General features: G+C 62.6%; 4 protein-coding genes across 4 annotated transcripts; 2 read left to right on the forward strand and 2 right to left on the reverse strand.

Moving 5' to 3' along the window:
* Positions 1-365: 365 nt before the first annotated feature.
* BO80DRAFT_429745 (MFS transporter) lies at positions 366-2,271 on the reverse strand. The gene is made up of 2 exons (XM_025720545.1): positions 1,464-2,271; positions 366-1,404 (listed from the first exon to the last, which is right to left on the reverse strand). The coding sequence occupies exons 1-2, from the start codon at positions 2,235-2,237 to the stop codon at positions 586-588; spliced, it is 1,593 nt and encodes a 530-aa protein (XP_025569898.1). The 5' UTR covers positions 2,238-2,271; the 3' UTR covers positions 366-585.
* Positions 2,272-2,515: 244 nt separating this feature from the next.
* Positions 2,516-3,142, reverse strand: BO80DRAFT_429746 (uncharacterized protein). Its single transcript, XM_025720546.1, has 2 exons — positions 2,907-3,142; positions 2,516-2,831 (listed from the first exon to the last, which is right to left on the reverse strand). The coding sequence occupies exons 1-2, from the start codon at positions 3,121-3,123 to the stop codon at positions 2,806-2,808; spliced, it is 243 nt and encodes an 80-aa protein (XP_025569899.1). The 5' UTR covers positions 3,124-3,142; the 3' UTR covers positions 2,516-2,805.
* A 134-nt stretch (positions 3,143-3,276) lies between these two features.
* BO80DRAFT_368406 (fungal specific transcription factor domain-containing protein) lies at positions 3,277-4,947 on the forward strand (the record flags this gene model as incomplete). The annotated part of the gene is made up of 2 exons (XM_025716334.1): positions 3,277-3,579; positions 3,637-4,947. The coding sequence occupies 2 exons, from the start codon at positions 3,277-3,279 to the stop codon at positions 4,945-4,947; spliced, it is 1,614 nt and encodes a 537-aa protein (XP_025569900.1).
* Positions 4,948-5,685: 738 nt separating this feature from the next.
* Positions 5,686-18,464, forward strand: BO80DRAFT_469268 (BcPKS5, polyketide synthase). Its single transcript, XM_025722998.1, has 7 exons — positions 5,686-6,142; positions 6,204-6,517; positions 6,576-6,755; positions 6,809-7,061; positions 7,109-7,314; positions 7,383-15,209; positions 15,259-18,464. Exons 1-7 carry the CDS (start codon positions 5,820-5,822, stop codon positions 18,195-18,197), a joined length of 12,042 nt encoding a protein of 4,013 aa, XP_025569901.1. The 5' UTR covers positions 5,686-5,819; the 3' UTR covers positions 18,198-18,464.
* The last annotated feature ends 100 nt before the right edge of the window (positions 18,465-18,564 follow it).

Consider the following 18,564-nt stretch of genomic DNA (forward strand, 5'->3'; position numbering starts at 1 on the left):
GGGGGGGGAGGGACCCGATCTGGAACCATTGGGGCTATGGCGACAGGACGGCGATGAACCAGGGATCGGTGGCCGATGGCGCCTGGACGCAGGGATGGGAAGCCATGAGCCGCCACGTGAAGGACTGGGTTTCAGGCCGCCCGTGTGGGGGCTCATCAAATGCTTTTCGGCCTCGTATTATGGAAGCTTCTCTGGCAACAAACGGGTTAGGGGGGACAGTCTTCAGGGTGATGCGAGACCGCCTTCTGGCCCCCAAGGCAGCTCGTATTCCCCCCCTCATAGGGTGGCCAATCAACACCAGGGAAGTAGAGTGAGGGGATGACGTGCGGGGCAGTCCAACAATTATTCTTTGGCATAAATCATCCTGAAGGAGGGGGGGGAGCACGGAAAATCCTTGCGCGATTGTGTGATATTACGACCCCATGTGGGTCTCAGCAGACTAGGGGATAAGCTTGACTCCATTTAACATGGAACCGCCTGGAATGGCACCAATCAACGGCCGACGACAGGAAAACAAATGGGAATCCTTCCGGGAATAGATAATGCTAAATATACAGAAGTAGAATAGAGTACACACAGACCGGTCTACAGGTTGACCGGAAACTTCGTCCGCAACCATTCGCCATAGCGATAGAACAAAAACGGGATCGGAATGAATCCGATGGTAATAAACGCCAACACGCTGTTCCCCCAGCCTAGACCCAGGTGGTCGTATAGCGACGGCGCCGCCAGTGGCAGAAACGCTCCTGTCAGATTGCGCAGGAGCGTGATGGCGCTGAGGGCCGACGCTGCGGTCTGCGGCCCAAAGACATCGATCATGTACGTCTGCGCCGACGAGCTGATGACCACCGCCCCGGGCCCGCACACGGCGGTGCCAATGATGGGCGCAATCCATGGCGTGCGGTATTTGGCCGTCCAGCCATAGATGAACAGGCCGATGGGGAACAGCGGTGACACAAACATCATCAAGATCAGACGCCGTTCGGGGCGATAGGTGCCCCCAGCATTGGGCTTCACCAGGCGATCGCTGAACTTGGCAAAGATGAATACTCCAATGGCGCAGCCCACACCGACCCCAATGTATGCCAGTCCGGAGATGCCCACGCTCCAGTGGTAGGTATTTTCATAGATGGACGGGAAGGTGGCCAGCAAGAGCATGGTCACCCCGAAATTGAACGCAATGTAGAGGGAGATGAGGAAGACGACAGGCGACTGGTAGAGAAACTTGATGGGACGGACGAGGGCATGTCGCACAAGCACCTGGATCGGAATCTGTCGGTCGCCGGCTGCGCGCAGGTTGGGATTGCCGGTCTCCTTCATCAGACGTTTGGTCTTGGCCTTGAGAATGGCCACTGCACTGGTTTCGCGCATGATGAGAAACGACGCCACCGAGACGGCTCCGGCCTATCGGACACACACCAACGGTTAGCGGGATCACATAGTCACCAGAGGAATCAACTCACTAGCATCATAATCAGATAGAAGGTCCATCGCCAGCTCAGGTTCTCCGTGACGAAACCGCCGATGATCGGACCCAACACCGGACCAAAGAGGGGTCCCGCCGTAAAGATGGCCATGGCCACTCCTCGTTCCTGCTTCTCCAACAAGTCGGCAACGGTACCGCCTCCCGTGGACATGTAGGAGGAAGCAGACAAGCCGGTACACAAGCGGAAGACGAGAAACTCGGCGACGTTGGTGCTGCGCGCGCAGCCGGCCGTGAAGCCCAGGTAGAAGATGGCGCTGACGCGGTAGATGGGCATGCGTCCAAAGACCTCAGACAGCGGCGATACGAAGAGCTGACCAATGGCAAACCCCAGCGATGCGATGGTGACGGTCAGGATCTCGACGGTGGAGCTCTTGTAGCCGAATTCGCGCTGCATGATGGAGGCACCCGGCGCAAACATGGTGGTGGCCAGGTTGACATACAACACCGACAAACTGACGAGCGTGACATTCACCAGCTTGTAGCTCTTGGACCAATTGCGCGGGTTGGCCGGGTCATCGGGGCCATCCCAGTTGACGATATTCGGATCGACGGGGGCAACTGGCGGATCCTGGGCGGGTGCACCTTTCTCGACATCGGTGTCGACATGCTTTTCGACGGGCTGGCTATCCGTGGGGGGTTCTGCAGCCTCGGGCAGGTTCTCGTCAGAATCGGTCTCCAAATCGTCCTTGGCAGCGGTGGTGCGGGTTTCGTCCCAGACGGTGTGGTCACTGTCGGAATGGCTGTGCGCCATGCTGAACAGATGAGTGGTGGGAGGGAATTAGGGCAGGCAGCCATGAGGGGGGAGCGAAGGATTGCCGTCCCTCGCGCTGCTTTTTACGTCGCCTAATTGCCCCGGATTTGCTCCGTTAGCGGGCGCCTTCGCGGGTCCGACCTGCGCCTAACGAACCCTAACTGGCCCCGGACTGGCCCTAACGGACCCTGGGCTGACCCACGGAATCCCGACTTAAATCGACCCGGTCGGGCCCGCCAGTCGCTCCGTCATTTGCTCCGTCGATTGCTCCGTGGTTTCCTCCGTCTCTCGTTCCCCCGCGAATTGCTCCGTCGACTCCTCCGTCGACTCCTTCGTCAACCCCCCCCGGTGCGCCTTGCCACCATCCGATCCTGCAATCCATAAGATCAGAGATTTGCGGCTATCCCGTCTGACCTAAGCCAACTATTCCTCCTGCGTCACCGTCGTCACGATGGATCCACCATCGGCCGATCCTGGCTCGATGAAACCGCCAGCCCAGCAACTCGACGCGACGGCTGCAGATGTATCTCTGCGCCTGCGAGACCGGCGGCGCGAGAAGCCCCTGCTGTCATGCACCTTTTGCCGTAGTCGCAAGTAATCACTCACGTGTCACCCTGGTTGCCTGGCACCCATGCGGATCCACTTACTAACTGGTGTGTCCGGAGATAGGGTCCGATGCGATCGCCAGTTGCCATGCAAGACTTGTACCAACCGGGGCATCGGGTTCTCTTGTACCTACCGATCGGACCCATCCCGCAAGAACAAAGTCAGTGTTGGCGATCGCATTCAGCAGCTCGAAAGTCTGGTACGCTCGCTGCTTCAGCAGCAGCAGCAGCAGCAGCAGACCGGGCCGTCCGATGGCCTGACGACGGATTCCCCCGTGCATTCATTCCACGGGAGCCCAGGGGCCTCGCCCCAAGGCTACGGGGGAGTGTCCGGGTCCATGGACGAGGACACGCTGGTGCCGGCCATGAAGCATGCGTCGCTGTCGCAGAGTAAAGAACGCCTGGGGTCCCCCGCCCCGTCGGAGTACGGCAGCATGCGGCTGCACTCGCATGGGGCCAATTATGTCGGCAGCGTCCACTGGGCTGCCGTTCTCGATAGCATCTCCGAGCTCCGCGACCACTACGAGGAGGAGGAAGAGGCGCGCATGCTGGCTGGCGACCATGTGCTGCGCCCTAGTCCGGGCCCGCGTCTGCTCTACGAGCCCGTGCAGGACACCAAGGCCGATCTTCTGGCAGCAATTCCTGCCCGGCCGGTCGTAGATCGCATGGTGGCCCGGTACTTTAATGCACAGGGGGTGGTTCCGGAAATCCTGCACAGTGGCCATTTTCTCCGCGAGGTATTCAATTATCTGCATTACTTCCCCATGTCCCATTGGGCTGACGAGGTGGGACAGTATGAACGGTTCTGGCAGGACCCGGGGGCAGCATCCTTGGCCTGGATTGGCCTGTTGTTTAGTGTCATGTGTGTCACTACGCAGTATCAACAGTCTATCGAGGAGTCCACCGACCCCGAGACACCCATGCGGGTGAACGTGTTCCGCGAGAAGACCATTAACTGTCTCGTTCTGAGCGAGTACACCCGGGGAGGCGACTATGTACTAGAAACCCTCATCAACTACCTCACCAGCGAGATGTTCCTGTCCAAGGACGGCGAGATCGGCCTCTGGCTGGTGCAAGGCATGCTGGTGCAGCTGGCCCTGAGTCTGGGCTACCACCGCGACCCCCACAATTTTAGCAATATCACCCCCTTTGCCGGCGAGATGCGGCGGCGCGTGTGGGCCGTCATCGTGCAGCTGGATCTGCGCCTCTCCAGCCAGATGGCCCTGCCCCGCCTGCTGAAGCTGCAGCACTATGATACCACCGAGCCCCGCAACCTGCTGGACACGGACTTTGATGAGAATACCCCCGAGCTCCCCGCGTCCCGGCCCGAGACCGAGGTGACACCCGTGCTGTATAGTTTGGCCAAGAGCCGGATCGACCAGATGAACGGGTTGGTCAGTGATCTCGTCAATGACACGCGGGAGCACCCGCACTCGGAGATCCTGGAGTTGGACCGGAAGTTGCAAGAGGCCGAGGCATCCCTGCCGCCCATCTTCCGCTGGCAGCCGCTGAGCCAGTCGTTTATGGTTCTGCCGCAGATTGTCATGCACCGCGTGCTGCTCCAGCTCGCCATCCAGCGACAGACCATCTGGCTGCACCGGAAGTACCTCACTCCGGCGTATAGCCCGGCTCATTACCAGGACTCGCGCAATGCCTGTGTGCAGGCGGCTATCAAGATCCTCGAGTTTCAGCAGATCGTGGACGAAGAGACCCAGCGGGACGGGCTGCTGTATCCGGTGCGGTGGATGTTCATGTCGTCGCGCCCGCAGGCCGTCTTCTTACTGGGCATCAGCATTCTCTGTTACTACGTCCAGCTGACCAAGTCCCGACCTGATGTCGCCCTCGACTCGGACACCGGCCTACGGATTCACAATCTACTACGCAACACGTATCCGCTGTGGCTCCGTTCGAGCGCCGTGTCGCGGGAAGCCCGACGGGTGGTGGAGCATCTGGGGCCTTTGCTGGGGCTTCGCGGACGACCCGAACCTGCCCCGTTGGTGGGTGCTACGACCGTGGGACCTGCTCCATGGGTCCCTCCCCAGGACCCTGTCCCGTTGATGGATCCGCCCAACTGGGACTCTTACGAAGGTAAACCACCCTGCTAGCACGGGTGACTGCTCGACGTGCCGCAGAGGGTATCGGAGACTGACCATCTTCAGCCTACCTTGCGAACCTCCCCGGGACGGCCGTCTTTGGGACCGAGTTCCTGTACCCCGACATGCCGGGCTTGTCGGCGAACGTCAACATGGCGGATCTGATGATGAACCCGACTACGGAATTAGATGGCTGGATGAGTGTGAGCTCTCCTTCTTATGCTACACCTACCCTGTCGAAATCTGACACAGAGCGATTCTAACCATTTCCGGACAGAGCGAGAGCCAAACCTTCAAGACGGAGATGATGTGAGTCGGAGGCTGGGGTAGACATTATATATTTAGAACGCACACCGACTTTGATATGAACCCGTATATGAAGCACCGAACATACTGTAGCCTTGTAATGTCTGCGAAATCACGGTCATCGTGATTTGGTTCCATCCGGCTGTGCTTAGGGCTACCCGCCCCATCTCCGACCGTCGCAAAAACTCGGTATTCTTCGGAGACGACCCGCGAGGCGTGAGGCATCCTGCCCCACTACCGTCTCTCATCGAGCCTCTTCGGCGTGCGCAGATCGGGTGGGGTCTTGGTGAAACATGTGGCATCTCGCCATGTGGTGGAATTATCCTCATGGCCGACTGTGTCAGCCCTGACCGATCTTCCGAATGGTCGGAGGTCCCGATCTCACTGGTGACCCTTATTACCAGCCCCAACTTGCAGATTAGCATCAGACAGCTCGTCAAATCATTTACATGGCCGCGAGGTAATCTGGCCTACCACCCATTATAACTATCCGTTCTCTTGACTCTGGCTCAACTCCAGCCCATCCCTTCCCCCCTGTAGCCATTCCATTTTCAACACCACCCACTGTACAACACACCATGGCAGGATCAGAGCAGGAACCCATCGCCGTCATCGGCATGGCCTGTCGTTTTCCCGGCGGCTCAGACTCCCCCTCCAAGTTATGGGACCTCCTCCAGGCCCCCCGGAACCTCACCCAGCGCATCCCCAAGGACCGATTCGACACGACGGGCTTCCACCACACGAATGGATCCCATCACGGTGCGTCGGATGCTACGAATGCGTACTTCATCGAGGAGGATGTCACGCGCTTCGATAACTCGTTTTTTAATATTCAGCCGGCTGAGGCGGAGGCGATTGATCCCCAGCAAAGGTTGATTATGGAGACGGTTTATGATTCATTGTATGCCCCCTCTTCCCCCCATCCCACTGTTTTCGTAGGGGTTTCTGACTCTGGCTTGCAGGTGCGCGGGTGGCCAAACGATCGAAAACCTTCGCGGCTCGAAAACAGCCGTGTATGTGGGGATGATGTGCGACGACTGGGCGCAGATCGTCAACCGGGACTGGGACCTGGCGCCGACGTATGCCGCCACGGGTGACAGTCGCGCGATTGTCTCGAATCGGGTCTCGTACTTTTTTGACTGGCATGGGCCCAGTATGACTATTGACACGGCCTGCTCGTCCTCGTTGGTGGCGGTGCATCAGGGTGTGACGGCCCTAAGGAATGGCGAGTGTCCGATTGCCATTGCGGCGGGAGCGAACTTGATTATGGCACCGGGTGAGTCCACTGATGGTGATTGTGAGGGAATGGACTTTTGGCTGATCCATAGTGATAGGCATGTTCATCAAGGAGAGTAGTCTCCACATGCTGTCGCCCACCGGCAGCAGCAAGATGTGGGATGCTGCGGCTGACGGCTATGCGCGTGGTGAGGGTATTGCCGCTGTTGTGTTGAAGCCTCTCAGTGCGGCCCTGAGAGATGGCGATCACATTGACTGCATTATCCGTGGGACGGCTGGTAGGTTCCCCGCCATGTGCCTAATGAATTTGACCACAGCTAATCCGATGTAGTGAACCAGGACGGCAAGACAGCCGGGTTAACGATGCCCAGCAACATCGCTCAGGCCGAGCTCATCCGGGACACCTATGCCCGCGCTGGCCTCGACATCAACGACCCCAAAGATCGCCCGCAGTTCTTCCACGCCCATGGTACTGGTACGCCGGCGGGTGATCCTCAGGAAGCCGAAGCCATTTCTCGGTCTTTCTTTGGTGATGGCAAGGTGACTGATCCGCTGTTTGTCGGATCCATCAAGACGGTGATTGGGTAGGTTTGATCCCATACCGGCTGAACATACACTGACTAGGGCTCAGACACACCGAGGGCGCGGCCGGTCTGGCCAGCTTGATCGGCTCCGCGCTGGCCATGCAGCATGGCACCATTCCTCCCAACTTGCACTTCAAGAAGCTCAGTGCCCGCGTGGCCCCATTCTACACGCATCTGAAGATTCCCACCAGTGCCACGCCCTGGCCTACCACGCTCCCTGGCCAGCCGCGCCGGGTGAGCGTCAACAGTTTCGGTAGGTTCCACTGACTGGAAAGTGCGGAGAATAGGATAAGGAACAGACACTGACCCGACACTACGTAGGATTCGGTGGCACCAACGCACACGCTATTCTCGAATATCCGGAACCGGAACCCTCAGTGAAGTCCCCCGTCACCGTGGTGCCCGCATTCTCTCCCCTGATCCTCTCGGCCGCCTCCTCGTCGACCCTGCGTGCCACCCTGCAAGACCTGCGGAACTACCTCACAGCCCACCCCGACACCAACCTCCGCGACCTGGCCTACACCCTGCAGACGCGTCGCTCGACCCTCGCCTACCGCAAGGTCATCATCGCTGCCACCCCGGCCGAGGCCGTGAAGCGCATTGATGCCCTCCTGGCCGACGACAACGGCAGCGACAATGGCCTCACGACGCGGTACTACGACGTGGCCCAGCCCGCCATCCTCGGCGTCTTCACCGGACAAGGTGCCCAGTGGCCGCGCATGGGCGCTCGTCTCATCGAGGACTCCCCCTTTGCCGCCCAACGCATCGCCGAGCTGCAGCGCGCCCTGGCCACGCTCCCCGATGGCGATCGTCCCAGCTGGACCCTCAGCGGGCAACTCCTCGCCCAAGCCAAGTCCTCTCGCCTGGCGGAGGCCGCTGTCGCGCAGCCCCTCTGCACAGCCGTGCAGATCGTTCTCGTCGACTTGCTCCGCGCCGCGAACATCCGTCTGCGCGCCGTGGTCGGTCACTCGTCTGGCGAGATTGGTGCCGCCTATGCGGCGGGCTTCCTGTCCGCGACCAACGCCATCCGCGTCGCTTACTACCGTGGTCTGTATGCCAAACTGGCCGGCTCGGGTGGTCAACCCGGTGCCATGATGGCCGTGGGTACCTCGTTCGAGGATGCGCAGGAGTTCTGTGAGCTCGAGGACATGGTGGGCCGCATCCAGGTGGCTGCCCGTAACTCGTCCGCCAGTATCACCCTCTCCGGTGACGAGGATGCCATTGAAGAAGCCGTGGCGATCTTCCAGGATGAGGGCAAATTCGCCCGTCGTCTTCGCGTCGATACGGCCTACCACTCCACGCACATGCTGCCGTGCGCGGAACCCTACCGCGCGGGACTGACGCGGGCGGGCTACGCCGTGGAAGCGGGCAACGAGACTACCTGGTTCTCCAGTGTCATCGCGGGTGGTGGTCACGTCATGACCCAGGAGGACGTTCAGGACCCCCAGTACTGGATCGACAACATGACCAGTGCGGTGCTGTTCGAGCCCGCCGTCTCTCAGGTCGTCTCCCATGCCGGCCCCTTCGACATCGCGATTGAATTCGGACCTCATCCGGCCCTTAAGGGCCCAGCCCTCGATACCATCGAGCAGACGGGTGGTCATCCCATTCCCTATACCGGTCTACTGGCCCGCAACAAGGACGACGTGGTGGAGCTGGCCTCTGCCCTGGGCTTCTTATGGACGCATCTGGGCGCCTTCTCGGTCCACTTTGATGGCTTCGAGACGTTGATCGCGGGGATCGGTGCGCCGACGAAGCAGGCTGTGACGGACTTGCCTACGTATCCGTTTGATCACTCGCGCTCGTTCAACTCGCTTACGCGCTTCTCGGGCGGTCATCGGCATCTGCACGCGAAGCCGCATCCCCTGCTGGGTCGGCGGTTGGTGGAGATTGAAACGGCGGATGAGATGGCCTGGCGGAATGTCCTGCGTCCGGCGGAGAATAGCTGGCTGCAGGGGCACGCCTTGCAGGGTCAGAGTGTCTTCCCGGCCATGGGCTATGTGTCGCTGGCGGTGGAAGCGGTGGCTGTGGCCGCGGGCGAGCGTCCCTTGGGACTGATCACCCTCGAGGATGTGGTCATCGGCCGTGCCCTAGCCTTTACGGATGAGACGGCGGGCATGGAGACCAAGGTGACTCTCACCGTGGTGCGGTCGACGGACGACGAGCTCTGCGCCCGCGTGGCCTGCCACTCCGGACTGCCCTTTGACAGCGCCACCCCCCTGGCGCTCAACTTCAGCACCACCGTCACGGTGAACTTCCATGTCCCGGCCCCGGATACCCTGCCCGCCTCCCGGCCCGACGAGATCAACCTGGTCGACGCGGAGGCCGAGCGACTGTACTCGCAGTTTGCCCAGCTGGGGTACAACTACAGTCCCCCCTTCACCGGCGTGCGGGGCATCCGACGCAAGCTGGGCTGGGCCACCGGCGCCATCGAGGACGAGGCCGGCGATGCCTGGGAAGATCAATTGCGGGTGCACCCCGGTTGGTTGGATTCCGCGATCCAGACGGGTTTCGCCGCCTACAGCCATCCCCACGACAACCGCCTGTTTACCCTGTGCGTGCCCACCTCCATTCGCTCGGTGGTCATCAACCCGTACTTCTGTGACTTCCGGGCCACCCGCAACCGCTCCCTGGGGTACCAGACCACGGCGCGTCCCGCTCCCGAGGGCGCCATGCTGGTCGATATTGATATCTTCCCCGGGGGGGAGGCCCAGACGCACCCGTTCGTGCAGTTCGAGGCGGTCGAAATGCGTCCCTTTGCGGCGGCCACTCCCCGCGATGATACGGTGATCTACACGCGCTGGCACTACCGCTCGGCGGTGCCGGATGCGGAGCTCGTGCGGGAGGGCGAGGATGAGGATGAGGCTGCCCGGGTGGCAGCCGAGCGCGTCGGCTTCTTCTACCTGCGTCGTCTGCACGAGTCCCTGACCCAGTGGGAGAAGGCCGATGCCTTGCCGCAATACCGGCAGTTGCTGGATGTTGCGGCCCGCACGGTCGATGTCGTGTCCAAGGGAGAACATGCTCAGGTGCCCCGCGCGGCGTTGCAGGACTCGTCTGCGTTTATTCATGCCCTTATTGCCAAGTACCACGACCGCGCCGACATGCAGCTGCTCGAGGCGGCGGGTGAGCATCTGGCCGAGGAGATCCGTCGGGGCGGTAGCATCGAGGAGCATCTCGTCGCGGATGGGATGCTGAGCCGGTTCTACGAGAGCCTGTCTGCTAGCACCTGGTACGGCCGGGTGGCTGCTCAGATCGCCTACCGATTCCCGCGCACCAATATTCTCGAAATCGGCACGGGCACTGCGGCGGGATCCACTGCCTCTATCCTCACGGCCCTGGGCGATGCCTTTTCCTCGTACACGTACGCGGATGCTTCCTCGGACGCCTTCGACCGGGTCTCCGCGCGCTTCCCCGCCTCGGCAGAGCGGTTAGGGTTCACGACTTACGATCTGAACGTCTCCCCTACCGAGCAAGGCTTGGAAGAAGCTTCCTACGATCTGGTCCTGGCGTCTGCGGTCCTCCATACCGCTGACAACGTCGAAGAGACCCTGGCCAACGCGCGCAAGCTCGTGCGCACAGGTGGTTACCTCGTCGTGCTGGATGTTGCCACCAACGATTCTCCCAGCCTGGCCACCATTTTCGGCGGCCGGTCGAGTTGGTGGGCCGGCCAGGGGCCCTCCCTGTCACAGGAGAAGTGGGATGCATTGACCCGCCGCCACGGCTTCAGCGGCGTCGATACCCATACCCCCCGCGACAAGGCCTGGTTCTCCGTCTGGGTCAGTCAGGCCGTCGACGAGCGCGTCACCAGCCTCCGCGCGCCTCTCGCCGCTCCCATTCCCGCGCAGGCTCCCAGTCAGCTGGTCATTGTCGGTGGACGTACCCCCGCCGTGGCCGAGCTGGTCCAGGGCGCGAGCACCCTGCTCCGCGCACGCTATCCCACCGTCACCCACGTCCGGACCCTGGAGGAACTCAACACCCTCGGCCTGGCCCCCGGCGCCTCAGTGCTGTCCCTGACCGAGCTGGACGGACAGTTCTTCGAGGTCCGCTCCGCCGCCAAGCTGGAGGGTCTCAAGACCATCTGGCGCCAGGGAGGCAGCATCCTCTGGGTGACCCGTGAAGCCCGCGCCGAACGGCCCTACTCCTCCATCATCCTGGGGGTGGCGCGTGTCGTGCGTCATGAGCATCCGAATGTCAGTCTGCAGATCCTCGACTTTGACAATGCCACCGAGGCCACGCCCCAGCGGGTGGCAGAGGTTCTCGTCCGTCTGGAGCTGGGCACGCGCTTCAAGAAGGCGCAGGATGGTTCGTCCTTGTTGTGGACCGTCGAGCCGGAGTACCACTATGTGGATGGCAAGCTGCTGATTCCCCGTCTGTTGGACGACAAATCCGGGAACAAGCGGTATAATACCTACCGTCGTGCGGTGCACGATGAGGTGGATCCCCGGGAGACCACCCTGGTGCTGGAGGCATCGGCCGATGGCCAGTCCTGGGAGCTGGCTACTGTCTCGCCGCTGCGGGTGCTGCCGGCGTTGCACACGGCCGGGAAGACGGTCACCCTCCGCGTCGAGCAGTCGTTGCTGCAAGTCGTCAAGGTCGGTCGCGCTGGATCCTTCACCCTGCTGGTGGGAAGGGATGAGAGCGACCACCGCTTCGTGGCTCTGGCCGACACAGCGGTGGAGTCTCAGACGCGCGTGCCGGTGGCCTGGACCGTCCGTCTGGGCCACAGTGCTGGGGACATCAGCACCTTGCTGGTCGGAGTCGCTGCCAATCTGCTGTCGCAAGCCATCCTGGCGGCTGCACCACGATTCGGCACGGTGGTCGTGCACGAGGCCGATCCGCTGCTCAAGGACGCCGTCGACCGCGAGGCTGCCCGCGAAGGTATCCCGGTGGTCTTTACCACCGCGGAGAAGAGCAAGACCACGCATGACCGTCTGGTCCCGTACGTCTTTGTGCACGACAAGCTGCCCGTCCGCCTGGTCCGCAGCTTATTGCCGCGCGACGTCTCGTTCCTGGTCGATCTGTCGCCCACGGCCAGTGCAGCCCTCGTGGCCCGCGCCATCGCGCCGCACACGGCCAAGGCGACGGCCACCACCTTCCTGGGCACGCAAGCTGGTCTCTCCCCGGACACGGATGCCGAGGAGGTCGACCAGGTTGCCCGCACGCTCAAGGCGGCCTGGCAAGCGGTGACCAGCCGCTCCCGACGCGCCTCGATCCCACCGAACGTTCCCCGGCTGTCGCTGCAGGACGTATCTGGATCCCCCGCGGTGCAGGCCTCCCTGACGATTGTCGACTGGACTGCCCAGGCATCTGTCCGTGCCCTGGTCCGGCCCATCGACCACGGCGCCATCTTCCGCGCGGACGGTACCTACCTCCTTGTCGGGTTGACCGGAGAACTGGGTCAGTCGCTGTGTGCCTGGATGGTGGCCCACGGGGCCCGGCACATCGTGCTCTCCAGTCGTCGCCCCAAGATCAGCCAGCGGTTCATCGACACCTGCGCGGCCGAGGGCGCCATCATCAAACCCGTGTCCCTTGACGTGACGCGCCGCGAGTCCCTCCGCGCCGCCGTCCAGGAGATCCACGCCGCGCTGCCTCCCATCATCGGGGTGGCCAACGGCGCCATGATCATCGAGGATGCCCTCTTCGACGACATTACCTGGGAATCGCTCCAGCGGACCGCCCCGCCCAAGATTGACGGGGCCGTCATCCTCGATGAGTTCTTCTGGGATACCCCCCTGGATTTCTTCATCCTGTTCACCTCCCTGGCCAACGTCGTCGGGAACACGGGTCAGTCGGCCTATGTCATGGGCAATCAGTTCATGGCGGCCCTCGCGGCCAACCGTCGGGACGTGCGCGGCGTGGCCGGCTCCGATATGGCCATCTCCTCCATCCAGGGTCTGGGCTACTTCGAGCACGCCAACCACCTGGACAAGGACCATTTCACCCGCATTGGCTACCGCAATGTCTCCGAGCAGGACTTCCACGGCTTGTTCGCCGAGGCGGTTCTCGCGGGTCGCCCTGGTACCACGCTGGGCTCCGAGGTGTGTACCGGTGTCTCGCCCTTTCGCGACAGTGCCGTGCTTCTGGGCAACCCCGTCTTCGGGCATCTCCTGCTGCACGATGCGGTGGCCCAGGGCGGCCGCGCGGGGGGTGCCGGCAAGTCGGAGCGTCCCCGGGCCCGCCTGATGGCCGCTGCGTCTCGCGCAGAGGCCCAGGCGATCGTCCGCGAGGCCTTCCTCGAGCGTCTCAAGCGGATCCTCATGATTCCCCAGGGCGAGAGCGTCAACGAAAAGGTCACCCTGGTCGAGCAGGGTGTCGACTCCATCATGGCGGTCGAGGTCCGGACCTGGTTCCTGCAGGAATTTGATGCCGATCTCCCCGTGCTAAAGATCCTGGGCGCCGGCTCGACCGTCGATGCCTTGCTCGATGCGGTCATGGACTTGATCCCCGCCGAGCTGCTCGATGGCGCCCAGACCGAGGAGGCGCCTGCTCCCCCGGCTGCTCCGGCTCCGGCTGCCCCGGCTCCCAAGTCTGCGCCTCCCGCGGTGGTGGTGGCAGCCCCCGTAGTTGAGGTCTCCAAGTCCTCGACCGAGACGGCCACCAGTTCGGCCCCCGACAGCCCCCGCGCGATCCTGACCCCCCAGTCGGTCCCTGACACGCCCGTGGAGACGCCCTTGGACGTGGCCGATGGCGTGGAGCACACCAAGCAGGCCATTCAGGCCGTGGAGCGTCACCACGAGGAGACGCGCCGCCAGGCCATCCTGACGGCGGCCACGGAGCACACCGAGCCACAGACGTACGGCCAAAAACGCTTCTGGTTCTTGACCCACTACATTGACGACCGCACCACCTTCAACATCGCCTACATGTTCACCCTCACCGGCGCCCTCCGCGTCGATGACCTCGCCGCGGCCGTCGAGTCCGTGGCCCAGCGCCACGAGGCCCTCCGCACGCGCTTCTTCTGGTCCGCGGACGACGCCCGCACCCCCATGCAGGGTATCCTGTCGCACGCCCTGGTCCGTCTCGAGACGGCCACGATCGCCTCCGAGGCCGAGGCCATCCAGGCGCTCGACGCCATGCGCGACCACCCCTGGGATCTGGGCGACTGGGTGCAGCTGCGTCTGCGGCTGCTGTCCGTCTCCGCCACGCAGCACTACCTCCTCATGGGCACCCACCACATCTCCATGGACGGCCACAGCATGAACCTGCTCATGCTCGACATCAACCAGGCCTACCATGCCCCGAGTCGCAAGGCGCCTGCTCTGCCGGCCGCCTCCCAGGCCCGCGCCTTTGGCGAGAAGCAGCTGGCCGCCTACCACGCGGGCCAGATGCGCTCCGCCATCGAGTACTTCCGCCAGCGTCTGGCATCCGTGGACCTCGCCCGTCCGGTCGGCTTGCTCTCGTTCGCCAAGTCTCAGGTCCGCCGGCCCCTGGAGGGCTACCAGACCAACGTGGCGCGTCTCCGTCTCGATGCTCCCACGGCCGCCCGCATGAAGCAGCTGGCGCGCAGCCACCGCGCCACCTCGTTCCACGGCTACCTGGCTGCCCTGCAGGCCCTGCTCTTCCGACTGCTCCCGGCCGAGAGCACCGAGTCGCTGGTCATCGGTATCGCCGACGCCAACCGCCTCGACAGCCAGTTCATGGGCAGTATCGGAAACTTCCTCAATGTGCTGCCGCTGCGGTTCGACCGCTCGACCCAGGCCTTTGGCCAGGCCGTTGAGGATGCCCGCGCGCAGGTCTACGGCGCGCTCGAGCACTCGGCCCTGCCGTTTGATCTGCTGCTGGATGAGCTGGCCGCGCCGCGGTCCAACACCCACCCGCCGGTCGTGCAGATCCTGATGGATTACAAGCTGTTTACCCGCGAGCAGGCCGAGATGGACTGGGCGGGATGCAAGGTCCGCGATCATCGCTGGCACCCGGCTCGGGGTCCGTATGATATTGCCCTGGAGATTGTCGAGGATCGCGAGAGTGCCCTGCTGGTTATTCATATGCAGGACGCGCTGTACAGTCAGGAGGCTACCGATCTGTTCCTGCGCAGCTATGTCAATCTCCTGCGCGAGGTGGTCAAGCCCAGCGGGGATAAGCTGACGGTGGATAAGCTGGAGAAGTGGGACAAGGCGGATGTGTCCAAGGCGTTGGAGCTCGGCAAGGGTATGTTTTATTCTTAGTTTGATAACCGCTGTCTACTAACCTGTGGCAGGCACCGATCTCCCGCTGGAATGGCCCACCATTGCGCACCGCGTGGACCAAATCATCGCCCAGTACCCGGATAACCTGGCCGTCAAGGACGGCTTCGGCCATGCCCTAACCTATGCCGCCCTCGACGCCCGGGTCGAGAGCATTGCCCGCACCCTCCGGGCGCAGCTCCCCGACCAAGCGCAGCAGCAGTCCGTCGTGGGTGTATTCCAGACCCCGGCGGTCGACTGGATCGCCTCCATGCTGGCCATTCTCCGCATCGGCGCCATCTACCTGCCGTTGGATCTCAAGGTCTCCGCGCCACGTCTCCAGGGCTATGTCGAGACCGCCCAGCCCGCCGCCCTGCTGGTGGACCACGACACCGTCTCTCGCACGTCGGAGATTGCGGAGGACTCCATCCCCATCATCAATCTCGCCGATCTCCCCGCCACGGTGGACGACGCCGAGCGCATCGCCCCTGCCGCCCAGCCGGAGCGTCCGGCCTACATCATCTTCACCAGCGGCTCGACCGGCACCCCCAAGGGTATCGTGGTCAAGCACGCCAGCATCCGCAGCATGGTCGAGGGCTTCGTCCGCGAGTGGGACATTGCCACCACCGGCCGCGTCGTGCTGCAGCAGTTCGCCCTGACCTCGGATGGCTCCCTGAAGCAGATTGCCAGTGCCATCACCACCGGTGGCTGTCTCGTCGTGGCCCCGGCCGATGCCCGCGGGGATCCCACCGAGCTGACTCGTCTCATGGCCGAGCATGCCGTCACGTTCACCGTCGCCACGCCCTCGGAGTACGGCATGTGGTTCCGCTTCGCGCCTGACGGCCTCCGTCGCTGCACGGCCTGGACCTCCGCCTGGTTCGGTGGGGAGCGCGCACCCCAGAGCCTGCTGGATTCGTTCCGAGCCCTACGCACTGCACTGCCCAACCTGAAGGTCTACACCACCTACGGACCCACCGAGGCTTCCGTCTCCACCATGAAGGGCGTGGCCGACGTCGACGATCTCCACCTCGCGGTGCCAGTCCCGGGCCGTCCCCTGCCCAACTACGCCGTCTACATTGTCGACGAGGATGCCCGTCCGGTCCCGGTCGGCGTCCCCGGAGAGATTGTCATCGGCGGGGCTGGTGTCGGCCAGAATGAATACCTCCACCGTCCCGACCTGACCGAGCAGCAGTTCCGTCCGGATCCGTTTGCGCCCCCTCACAAGACGGCCGCTGGCTGGGGCCGCATGTACCACACCGGGGACTACGGTCGACTCAATGCCCGCGGCCTGCTCGCCATCGAGGGCCGCGTGGCCGGTGACGCCCAGGTCAAGGTCCGTGGATTCCGGATCGAGCTGGCCGAGATCGAGAGTGCCATTGTGCGCGAAGCCGCTGGTGCTATCGGCCATGCCGTGGTGACTCTGCGTGCGGACAGCGAGGACGACGATGGCTTCCTCGCCGCCCACGTCGTGATCGAGGACCAGACCGAGGCGCAGACCGCCGCGATCATTGACGAGCTCCGAGTCGCCCTCCCCCGTGCCCTCCCGCAGTACATGATCCCCGCCGTGATCGTGTCCGTCGACGCTCTACCCCTGACTGCCCACGGCAAAGTCGACCGCAAGGCCGTGCAAGCCCTGCCTCTGCCGGAAATCATTGCGACCGCCGCCTCCTCTGAGCAGCCGTCCTTCACCGCGACGGAGCGTCGTCTCGCTGACCTCTGGGCCGCCGTCCTCCCCGCCCACGCCCTCGCCGCGTCTCCCCTCTCCCCCTCCTCGGACTTCTTCCGCGCGGGTGGTAACTCCCTCCTCCTGGTCAAGCTGCAATCCACCATCAAACGCGCCCTAGGTGATGCCCCGCGTCTCAGCAAGCTCATGAGCACGCCCGAACTCTCCCGCATGGCCACCCTTCTGGAAACCGAAGGCGCCGCTCCCGACTGGGACAAGGAAATCGCCCTCGAGCCATCCCTCCCGGCCCCCTCCACCATCACCCCGAACCCTAACCCGACCCCCAAAACCACCAACCTTCGCGTCCTCCTCACCGGCGCCACCGGCTCCCTGGGTAAATCCCTTCTCCCCTACCTTACCGCGAACCAGAATATCACCGAGATCCTCCTCCTGATCCGTCCTGCCCCCGACCGCGACCTGGCCGCCCTCGCTACTGACCCGAAAATCCGCACCATCCCTACCACCCTCCCGGACCTGCCCGCTGACCTGCCCACGGACATCGACACCATCATCCACTGTGCCGCGGACCGCAACTTCTGGGATGGCTACGCTGCTCTGAAGCCGGTCAATGTCACCGCTACGAAGGCTCTGGCCAAGTTGGCCCTCTCGACCGGTGCATCCCTGCACGTCCTCACCTCCGGGGCAGTCGCGGATCTGCAGTCCCACTCCGATCGGACTCTGCCCCGGCCGGATGCCGCCAACGGCTACGTGGCATCCAAGTGGGTTGCGGAACAATACCTCGCCTCGTTGGCGGAGAAGTATGGCATCGATGTGACTGTGCATCGGCCTGCACGCACTCCCATCTCTATCCCCTCCGATTCGACTCGTGAGGATCTCTCCGAAACCGAGAAGACCGTGGTCGAAAGCTACCTCCTCCACTCGCGCCTCCTCGGGGTCAAGCCCGATTTTACTCGTCTGGGCGGATCCTTCCATCTGGCGGATCTGGGCTCTATCTCTACCGATTTACTCAGCCGCATCTTCACATCCACCCCCACTCCTCAAAACAATCCCCAGAGGCTCAAGATCGAAACCTACCCCGCCACCGCAACCATCCGCACGGACGTGACCAGTCGCGCGGCCGAACACCTGTTCCAGGGGGCAGGCAACGAAGATGTCCTGGGTCTGCCGAGTGTGCCGGCGTTGCATTGGGTTGGACGCGCCAAGCGCGCGGGCCTCTTTGCGTGGTTTATTACGGCGCAGGAGTTGGTTGTCACTGATGAGAGGAGGGAGAGGGCGGTTAGTGTGCGGTAGAGAGCAATTTTCGTATCTGGTGGATGTTGAGGGTGGGTTTTGTGTGTTTTGTTGTTTGGGTGGTTGGAGTTGGTTGTTAGGGCTTCATGTGCTTGTGTTTGATTTTATGCATGTGTCAAGTTGTTTGTTAGTTGATTGGTTGGATGTTTTGGTTAGTTTCTTCTGCTGTTGTGTATAGTAAATCACGTTCAGATTCTGTTTCACTCTTCTTTGAAAACATCTTCAATAATCTCGTCCGGGATAGCATTCTGGGGCCTGATTCAATCCAATGTACAGACGCATCATGCATCATATTACTCCGACCAACTGCCTATCTAGTAGTATCCCGGTCAATAACAATGATAAAGCTATTCTAATTACCTGCCAT

Source organism: Aspergillus ibericus (genome assembly GCF_003184845.1).
Source record: "Aspergillus ibericus CBS 121593 unplaced genomic scaffold BO80scaffold_71, whole genome shotgun sequence".
NCBI classification, from domain to species: Eukaryota; Fungi; Ascomycota; class Eurotiomycetes; order Eurotiales; family Aspergillaceae; genus Aspergillus; species Aspergillus ibericus.